Consider the following 10,003-nt stretch of genomic DNA (forward strand, 5'->3'; position numbering starts at 1 on the left):
TGGAGAAGCTGTGTCCCTGCCTCCTTTCTCTGACCACTGTCCCCCAAAATGCCAGGGCTCCCTTTCTTTCTTTTAAGGAGACTCCACGCCCAGGTTGGAGCCCAGCGCTGGGCTTTCACTCAAGACCCTGAGGTCAAGACCTGAGCCAAGATGGAGTCAGCTGCTCAGTCCACTGAGCCAGCCAGGCGCCCCAGGGTCGGGGGTGGGGGGTGGGGCGGGGGGGCTCCCTTTCTGAGCCAGGTGAAGAAGCCACAGGCACCAGAGCAAGAACAGAAGCCACAACCATGCAGAGGAAGGGTCAGTGGCTGCCACTGGTTTGCATCTGTTCTTTCCCCCTGCTGAGTTCCTGAGCAGGACCACAGGCCCAGAAGGCCACGGCAAGCAGCCAGGTTCCTACAACTGGATTTCAGCCCCACCCCTGGCACAAGCATGAAGTTGGGAAGCATCTGGGCAGCTGCCACCTATTCTATTTAAACGGCCAACCTGGTCAGAGGGCTCTGCTCGGCCATGCCAGGCACAGGACTGTGTGGCCAGCATGTCACTCCTGGCAGCTCACCTGGTCAGCTTGCAGCTCTCCCTCTCCTGCTGCTGGGCCCTCAGCTGCCACAACACAGAGTCATCTCCTGATTTCAGCCTCCCTGGGGATTACCTACTTGCAGGTCTGTTCCCTCTGCACTCTGACTGTGTCGGGGTGAGACGCAGGCCCATGGTGACCCTCTGTGACAGGTGAGTGAGGGGCCTGTGCCTAGAAGGACCTCTGCCTGCCCTTACTGCCTCTGGGGCCGCCTCCTGAACTATCTCCAGTCCCTCCCCCTCCTAGGTCACTACCTTCAAGCCCTGGCTGGACCTTCCCTGGCACTTCTGCTCAGGTTCCACTTTATAATATGTTATTTTGTCTTCACTATTAGAGTGCTTTGTATTGTAATCCCATTCCAGTTGATCCAGGATTTGTGACATAAGTAGGCAGCAAAGGTTAAGCAATCATGGCTTTTCCCTGCTTCCGTGTCCTCCCTATTCCTCTCTGGGTCTCCCGATGGTGAGTGTGGTTTTCCATGCAGGGTAAATGGAAGGCACACAGCAGTAGATGCTTTAGTTTAGCAAAGATTCTTTAGATTGGTGCCTTGCCTTCATCAAGTCGACGGTCTTGGTAGAGAAAAGCATCTGCTTTTCTCCTAAAGAAGACGAGTGGTAAAAAAAAAAAAAAAAAAAAAAAAGAAGAAGACGAGTGGTGGGCAGCCCCGGTGGCACAGGGGTTTAGCGCTGCCTGCAGCCCAGGGTGTGATCCTGGAGACCCTGGATCGAGTCCCACGTCAGGCTCTCTGCATGGAGCCTGCTTCTCTCTCTCTCTCTCTCTCTGTGTCTCTATGAATAAATAAAATCTTAAAAAAAAAAAAAAGAAGAAGAAGAAGACGAGTGGTATCTGTGCAAGTCTAAGATCTGGGAGGCATGAGGCTGGATCGAGACCCAGTGGCAGATGCCTTAAACATGAAGCACATCTGTCACACAGGAAGATTCTGGAAAGCCTAGTGCGTGAAGACTGGCCAAAGAGATACAGATAGGAGCTGGGAAGAGAAGATTTGGGGAAGAGGAGACACATGGATACCCACTTCTGAAGGTGTCATGGTGGGAGGCACTCACTGAGTTTCCTCCAAGGGACTCGAGGACAGAAGTGATAGAATGATGGAAGACCCTTCAAGCAGAGAGGTTGGAAAGTGAAATGTGCTTGCACACTCTTTAAGCAGAGCTGAACCATGCCCCTGTTGGGATCCAGCTAGCAGTTCCCAAGAGGTAGGGAGGAACACAGGCCCTCACCCCATTCATGAGTGTCCTGGTGAGTAGCATTAGCTAAACAAGGTTAAACAGGTGTGTGGCTAACTTTATGTGTTAGCCTGACTAGGGTATAGTATTCAGTTGTTTGGCCAAACACCAGTCTAGATGTTGCTGTGAAGGTTAACATTTAAATCGACAGGTGATGGGATCCCTGGGTGGCGCAGCGGTTTGGCACCTGCCTTTGGCCCAGGGCACGATCCTGGAGACCCAGGATCGAGTCCCACGTCAGGCTCCCTGCATGGAGCCTGCTTCTCCCTCTGCCTGTCTCTCTGCCTCTCTCTTTCTCTCTCTCAATCTGTGTATCTAATAAATAAAATCTTTAAAAAAATAAATCGACGGGTGAGTAAAGCAGATTGCCTTCCATTGTGTGGGTGGGCCTCATCCAATCAGTTGAAGACCTTAAGAGAAAAGACTGAGGTCCCCTAAAAAGGAAGGAATTCTGCCTTCAGACTCAAGACTGCAGCATCTACCATTAAGGGAATTTCTAACCTGCCCTGCAAACATCAGACTTGCCAGCCCCACAATCATACGAGCTATTTCCTTAAAATAACCTCTCTACATATATGTCCAGTTGGTTCTGTTTCTCTAGAGAACCTTGATTAATACAGCACGTGTCTCTGATACAGGACTTCATCAGCCTTTCTTTTTTTTTTTTAAATTCTTTTTTTTTTAATTTTTTAAATTTATTTATGATAGTCACACACAGAGAGAGAGAGAGAGGGGCAGAGACATAGGCAGAGGGAGAAGCAGGCTCCATGCACTGGGAGCCCGACGTGGGATTCGATCCCGGGTCTCCAGGATCGCGCCCCGGGCCAAAGGCAGGCGCTAAACCGCTGTGCCACCCAGGGATCCCTTCATCAGCCTTTCAATGCTAATATGCTTATCTGGGGAGGCATGGTATGTCGTTCCTCCAACTTGTTCCCCATCCCAACCCCTGCAAAGGCCTATTAACACAACTGTGTGTATGGTACAGGGCCCACATTGAAGTCATGGTTGTAGGGGACTGGACAGATGACCTCAGAGTTTCCTCTCTACCCCCCAAAGAGGGTTTTGGCAAGGCCTTGCCCTTCTCAGCTCTCAGCTTGGCTTTCTCTACAGGCCCAACAGCTTCAATGGCCATGGCTACCACCTCTTTCAGGCCATGCGGTTTGGCATTGAGGAGATCAACAACTCCACAACACTGCTGCCTAATGTCACCCTGGGGTACCAGCTGTATGACGTGTGCTCAGAGTCAGCCAATGTGTACGCCACACTCAATGTACTCTCCACGCTGGGGACACATCACATAGAGATCCAAGCAGACCCTTCCCACTATTCCCCGGCTGCCCTGGCGGTGATTGGACCTGACACCACCAACCATGCTGCCACTGCTGCAGCCCTGCTGAGCCCGTTTCTGGTGCCTGTGGTAAGCTGGTGCCCTGACAGGGTGTCCGTCTCCCCTTCTGTCAAGTCCAGTGTGGGCTAGGGGTGGTGGGCATGAACTGCTGGGCCCCCAGGCCAGTCTGGGTCCCTGGATCTCCTGGGTGATCACTGCTCATTAGTCACATTGCGGGAGGCCCTGCCCCATCGCAATCTGCACTCCAGCATTTCTTCCCCCCAGGTGCTGCATCCAGACCCCTGGCCTCAATGCTCCTGAGAAAACCCATTCTCTGAAACTGCTGCCCTTTACTCCTCCCAACATTCCATCTCTTTGTGAAGGATGGAACACTCTTTGTTTCCTACCCCCATGAACCTCTCTACTTCTCCCAGGCCCTCCTTCCTTCCTGGCTTCCTTCCCTCCCTCCCAGGTCAGGCCTAGAGGTTTGGTCCCCCACTCAGGGTGCTGCCCCCCTGGGCCTCATGCTCTCCTCTGCTTGTCAGCCTCTCCTGCTTCCTCCTCCACCTCTCCTGGCCTTACCCCCTCCATCTTCCAGGCATCTCTGTTCCCAGCATGGGTCTCCCTCTGCCCTCTTTCTGTGGAAACTTATCTGCAGAGCTCACTAGCTTCGTTTGCTTCTCCCTCTTGTCATTCGCTTCTCAGCCCCCGGCCCCAGCTGCCACCACTTGCTCTTGTGATCTGGAGGGCCTCTCTCACTTATGGCACCTCCCCCTCCTTATGACCTGCCCTCTCTCACTTGTGGCACCTCCCCCTCCTCCTCAGTTTCCTTTAGACTCTCCTGAAAAGGTGGATGATTCCCAGAGTGCTGGATGCTCCCTTTCCTAGGCAGGTGTTGGGAGTAAAAATTTTACTCTACTCTTCAGGATTCTTCTGGCTGGTCTGAACATTAAATTGACATGAGACAGATTAATAGGAGAAAGTCAAAGTTTTACATGTATAGGGAATCCATAAAAACATGAGAGGTTCAAAGACAGGCAGAAATGGGGCTTAATTGCTATTCTGAACCAAGGAGAAACTGGTTGGGGTCTGGGACTTCAAAGGAGAGGAAGACAATTCGCAGGAAGAGAAAAGAAAGTAAATGCTTAGTAAACAAATGTTTGCTGGGCCATCCAGGAACAATGGAACATAGAGAAGAATTTCAACAAATCAGACTTTGCTAAGATCCCGCTGCCCACCATATCTAGTTCCTATTATATATTATAATGCGGTTACCTATGGTGACAGCTCCCTCACCTAGAGCAGTTCAGCTAACTAAATTCTTTTTGGCAGTTAGGGGAAAGGTCAAAGTTTTTTTTCTTGAGTTTGTTGTACCTTAATTATTTCCAATTGGAAATTAACCCACAAGACAAAGTGGCATATCTTGAGGCAATTTATTCAGAACCCCTACACAAGCCATGGGCCCCATGGCTCAATTTCCTGTTCTCTAGCTTCTGTCCTGAGTTGTGTTTTGTTTTTTTTTTTTTAAGATTTTATTTATTTATTCATGAGAGGGATCCCTGGGTGGCGCAGCGGTTTGGCGCCTGCCTTTGGCCCAGGGCGCGATCCTGGAGACCCGGGATCGAATCCCACATCAGGCTCCCGGTGCATGGAGCCTGCTTCTCCCTCTGCCTGTGTCTCTGCCTCTCTCTCTCTCTCTCTCTCTCTCTCTGACTATCATAAATAAATTTTAAAAAAATTTATTTATTCATGAGAGACACAGAGAGAGGCAGAGACATAGGCAGAGGGAGGAGAAGCAGGCTCCATGCAGGAGCCCGATGTAGGACTCGATTCCAGAACTCCGAGATCATGTCCTGAACCGAAGGCAGACACTCAACCACTAAGCCACCCAAGCATCCCTTCTGTCCTGAGTTCTAAGCACTGAGCCTCATTTCTGGATGCTCATCTAGGGTCTCCACTTCATGGACCCACAGGCCCCAAACTGAGCTTACCTCCCTATACAACTAGAGCTTCTTTTCTTCCTGCATCCCCCTTCTTGCCCACCTGCCTAAAGAGTGACCATCTCTACTCAAGCCAGGAACCCAACAGGCCTACCCAAATTCCTCTGTCCCACACCCCCATAGTTAGCCCATCACCATGCCCTCTGCTTCTACCCTCTAAATGCTGCCAGGTCCATCCCCTCTTCTTCATCACCACTGCCACAGCTCTAACTCAGACCACCAAGCGCTCTCATCTAGACGATCCCATCAGCCTTCTAGGGGTTCTCCCTGACTCTGGTTTTGAGCCTTTTCTAACATGTTCCTCATTGAAATGAGAGATACACTCCTAAAACACAAGTCTGAATATATCACTTCTCTGCGTAAATATTTAGGGGCTCCCAATGACCTACAGATAAAGACCAAGTATCTTAGCCTGACAGTTAAGGCCCCCTTGGCCTAACTACATACCTACTTTTGTGCTCCTTCTTCTGGCATCCAACCTCTTGGGTCATTTCACTCACTGTGTGCAGCTTTTGTTCCCTTCCTTTACTTCTCTCAGAACTTCCTCCTTGGGTTTCTGCCTCTTTTCCGCATGTTACTCGTCAGCCTCCTATGTCCACTAGAGCTCTCCTTGAGAACCAGGGCAGGGACCATTGTCCCTCATCCCTGGGTCCCGGTGCCCAGAACAGGGCCAGCACTTGGGGGCCCTGATTGAGACTGATGCCACTGAACTTGCTGAACTGAACCCCCGCAGATCAGCTACGAGGCCAGCAGTGTGATGCTTGGAGTGAAGCGGTATTACCCCTCGTTTCTGCGCACTATCCCCAGCGATAAGTACCAGGTGGAGATCATGGTGCTACTGCTGCAGAGGTTTGGGTGGGTCTGGATCTCATTGGTGGGCAGCGACGGCGACTATGGGCAGCTGGGGGTGCAGGCACTGGAGGAGCAGGCCACCCAGCAGGGCATCTGCATTGCCTTCAAGGACATCATACCCTTCTCTGCCCAGCCGGGTAATGAAAGGATGCAGAGCATGATGTACCACCTGGACCGAGCGAGGACCACTGTTGTGGTCGTTTTCTCCAGCAGGCAGCTGGCCAGGGTGTTCTTCGAGTCCGTGGTCCTGGCCAAGCTGACTGCCAAGGTGTGGATCGCTTCAGAAGACTGGGCCATCTCCAGACATATTAGCAGCCTGCCCAGGATCTGGGGCATTGGCACAGTGTTGGGCGTGGCCATCCAGCAGAAGCTTGTCCCTGGTCTGAAGGAGTTTGAAGAGGCCTACGTACGGGCAAAGAAGGCAGCACATAGGCCTTGCTCCAGGGACTCCTGGTGCAGCAGCAACCAACTCTGCAGAGAGTGCCGAGCTTTCACAGTACAGCAGATGCCCACACTCGGAGCGTTCTCCATGAGCTCTGCCTACAATGCCTACCGGGCTGTCTATGCAGCAGCCCATGGCCTCCACCAGCTCCTGGGCTGTGCCTCTGGAGCCTGTTCCAGGGACCGAGTCTACCCCTGGCAGGTAAGGTGGCCCTACCCCTGGCACCCTGAAACACGGTGCTTTCCTGAGGAAACCAGAGTGATCACTCTGTGCCCAACTAAGTGTTGGGGGCAGAGGACAAAGGCCATTGACCAGAGGGCTGATCCCCTCTGAACCTCAGCTTCAATTCTCTGAACCTCAGCCCCTCCCACTCACCATGCTTCATATCCAGGACTAAAAATCACTGTAAAGGGGTCCTTTGTTAGAAACTTCCTCTCAGAAGGCTGGTTGGGAGGGTTGAGGGGTTTCCTTGGAGGGGAAGGAGGGCTCTGAATTTCCAGATGGCCTGAAACCACCCAAATAGAAGCATAAGGCCCCAGGCACTTGATTCCTGATCCTTCCAGGTCTGGGTGGGTTGAGGAGGAGCAACATTTGCCATCTAGGGCAGCTCCCTGATCCCTGTGTATTTCAGCTTCTAGAGCAGATCCGCAAGGTGAATTTCCTTCTACACGAGGACACTATGATATTTAATGACAACGGGGACCCTCTCAGTGGCTATGACATAATTGCCTGGGACTGGAGTGGTCCCAAGTGGACCTTCAGGGTCATCGGCTCCTCCACGTGGCCTCCAGTTCAGCTGGACATAAATAAAACCAAAATCCGGTGGCACGGAGAGGACAACCAGGTAATAGAGACATGGTCACTTACCAGATGACTGCTTTATGAGCAGCCTGAAGCCCAAGGATACTGTTGACATAGCTTACACAGAGCAGGAGGGAGATCCCAGGTACCAGGCCAAAATGCCTCTATCCAGCCCTGCTGGGGAAGCCCCACAGGCAGCACCCAGATGGCCTGCTGCGCTGGTTTATAAAACCAGGGGTTCTGCTCTGGGAGTGAGCTGTGAAGGCAGATGCACAGAGACTATTTCCCATTCCATCTGTGAGTATTCCTTGACTTGGCCATGTGGTTACAGAACACCTGTGGCTTCTTGCAGGTGCCTGAGTCTGTATGCTCCAGCAACTGTCTTGAAGGGCACCAGCGAGTAGTTGTGGGTTTCTACCACTGTTGCTTTGAGTGTGTGCCCTGTGAGGCCGGCACCTTCCTCAACAAGAGTGGTGAGTGATCAAGTGAGTGTGGGTGAAGGACTTGGCACTCCTAGGGTCTGTACAGCAGAAGAGGGGCTCTCCCTCAGGCCACAAATGCACAGAACCAGGGCCTTGCTCGCTTCACTGCTAGTTAGGTATAGGCTGAAGAATACCTGTCACCAGACTGAATTCTGAGGAAGCAGAAAGAAACAACCTGTTAAAATCCTCAGACCCACTATGTCTTTTACTAGAGAGCTCCCAGCCCCATTCATACAGGCACAATTTTATCCTAAATTCAACCTCTTTATGCAAGCAGAGGTAGCTACGTTCCCTTGTACCCTTCCCTGCTATCTGTGTGAAGTCCCTTCTATTGCCCATGCTGTAGCTAGCACCTGAACAGCTTGGCCTGAATGAAGATACTGTATCTGCAGCTGAAAAAACAGCATACTATACCCAGTGATGCAAGGCCAAGATCAGAGAGCAAATTAAGGCAACTAAGGGCTCAGCCTAGAGTTGGACACCATGAGCCACATTCTTTTCCTTTTATGATCTCTATGGGCATGGGAACGCATCTCTTCTGTTCTCAGAGTCAGAGAACCAGAGAGTGGCAGCACAGGAAGGCGGATTTGGCTAGGTGGATTTTAGCACGGAAGTGCTGGGGAGAGAAGAAAATGCCCTTCCTTTGGAGCTAGCTGCTCCTATTGCATCATAGCCTCACTGGCAGGTGGGCAGAGCAACCAGAGTAAAGCCCTCCCTAGGTACCTCTTGGTTTGCAAGCCCCTTCTGGGATCACGAGCCATACAGAACCTACCCAAGGGTCTCCAGAATCTAATTCACACAGGCATCTTGAGGAAACACATGGCCTCAGGACCCCACTCAGGGCTACCCCCCATCTCCAGCTCCTGTGGTATCTCCCTCGCAGCACTCTGCAGATCAATGTGGTCTCCCTTCCTCATTCCTGAACTGCTCCACTAGCCCTTAGGAGTCCCCTCCGCCTTTCCTTCCAGACCTCCACAGTTGCCAGCCTTGTGGGAAAGAAGAGTGGGCACCTGAGGGAAGTGAATCCTGCTTCCTACGCACTGTGGTGTTCTTGACTTGGCATGAGCCTATCTCTTGGGTGCTGCTGGCAGCTAATACGCTGCTGTTGCTGCTGGTGGCTGGGACTGCTGGCCTGTTTGCCTGGCACTTAGACACCCCGGTGGTGAGGTCAGCTGGGGGCAGGCTGTGCTTCTTTATGCTGGGCTCCCTGGCAGGGGGCAGCTGTGGGCTCTATGGCTTTTTCGGGGAGCCCACCCTGGCCACATGCTTGTTGCGCCAAGGCCTCTTTGCCCTTGGCTTTGCTATCTTCCTGTCCTGCCTGACAATCCGCTCCTTCCAACTGGTCTTCATCTTCAAGTTTTCTGCCAAGGTACCCACCTTCTACCAGGCCTGGGTCCAAAACCATGGTCCCCGCCTCTTTGTGGTGATCAGCTCCATGGCCCAGTTGCTCATCTGTGTAACTTGGCTTGCGGTGTGGACCCCGTTGCCCACCAGGGACTACCAGCGTTTCCCTCAGCTGGTGGTGCTTGACTGCACAGAGGCCAACTCCCCGGGCTTCATGGTGGCCTTTGCCTACAACGGCCTGCTGTCCGTCAGCGCCTTTGCCTGCAGCTACCTGGGTAAGGACCTGCCGGAGAACTACAACGAGGCCAAATGCGTCACCTTCAGTCTGCTCCTCAACTTCGTGTCCTGGATTGGCTTTTTCACCACAGCCAGCGTCTACCAGGGCAAATACCTGCCGGCGGTCAACGTGCTGGCAGCGCTGAGCAGCCTGAGCAGTGGCTTCAGCGGTTATTTCCTCCCCAAGTGCTACGTGATCCTGTGCCGCCCAGATCTCAACAGCACCGAGCACTTCCAGGCCTCCATCCAGGACTACACGAGGCGCTGCGGCTCCACCTGACCCCGCCTCCCCTGTCCCGAGGGCCGAGGGTCAAGCGTGGCGCGCACGCCCTGCGCTGTCCCGGAGGCCTTTGGACTCTTCAGTTTGGGCTCGGGGAGTGTAAGCTCGCCGGAGGCCTCCCCGAGCTCCCCGGCTCTGCCAATAAAGCGCTGAAACGTGCGTCCTGGCTGCGCTTGCTGTCTGGGGCCAGGGTGGGGCGCGGCCTCCAGCAGGCTGAGGGCGCCGCGGGGGCCAACCGCAGCCGGAACCCGGAACCCCCTAGCCCCGCAACTAGCCGTCGCCCAGCTTGGCGTTGCTAAGCAACATCGAGAGCCGAGCCGACCGCCGAGCACACTGGGCCTGGACCCCTCTCCCCATCCCATTGGCCGTTCTCTGCCTGGC

At 53.2% G+C, this 10,003-nt stretch overlaps 1 protein-coding gene across 1 annotated transcript; it reads left to right on the plus strand.

The window, feature by feature from the left end:
* The first annotated feature begins 404 nt into the window (after window positions 1-404).
* On the plus strand, window positions 405-9,778 carry TAS1R1 (taste 1 receptor member 1). The gene is made up of 6 exons (XM_041771971.1): window positions 405-726; window positions 2,929-3,235; window positions 5,879-6,640; window positions 7,071-7,283; window positions 7,593-7,713; window positions 8,691-9,778. The coding sequence occupies exons 1-6, from the start codon at window positions 536-538 to the stop codon at window positions 9,620-9,622; spliced, it is 2,526 nt and encodes an 841-aa protein (XP_041627905.1). The 5' UTR covers window positions 405-535; the 3' UTR covers window positions 9,623-9,778.
* Window positions 9,779-10,003: the final 225 nt, after the last annotated feature.

Source organism: Vulpes lagopus, chromosome 10 (assembly GCF_018345385.1).
Source record: "Vulpes lagopus strain Blue_001 chromosome 10, ASM1834538v1, whole genome shotgun sequence".
NCBI lineage: Eukaryota > Metazoa > Chordata > Mammalia > Carnivora > Canidae > Vulpes > Vulpes lagopus.

What these genes read in the sequence shown, in the direction of transcription:
- TAS1R1 (XM_041771971.1), top strand. Translation starts at nt 536, where the DNA reads ATGTCACTCCTGGCAGCTCACCTGGTCAGCTTGCAGCTCTCCCTCTCC. An exon ending in GCCCGTTTCTGGTGCCTGTG is followed by an intron (nt 3,236 to 5,878) that starts GTAAGCTGGTGC and finishes GAACCCCCGCAG; the next exon opens with ATCAGCTACGAGGCCAGCAG. An exon ending in GGCACGGAGAGGACAACCAG is followed by an intron (nt 7,284 to 7,592) that starts GTAATAGAGACA and finishes GGCTTCTTGCAG; the next exon opens with GTGCCTGAGTCTGTATGCTC.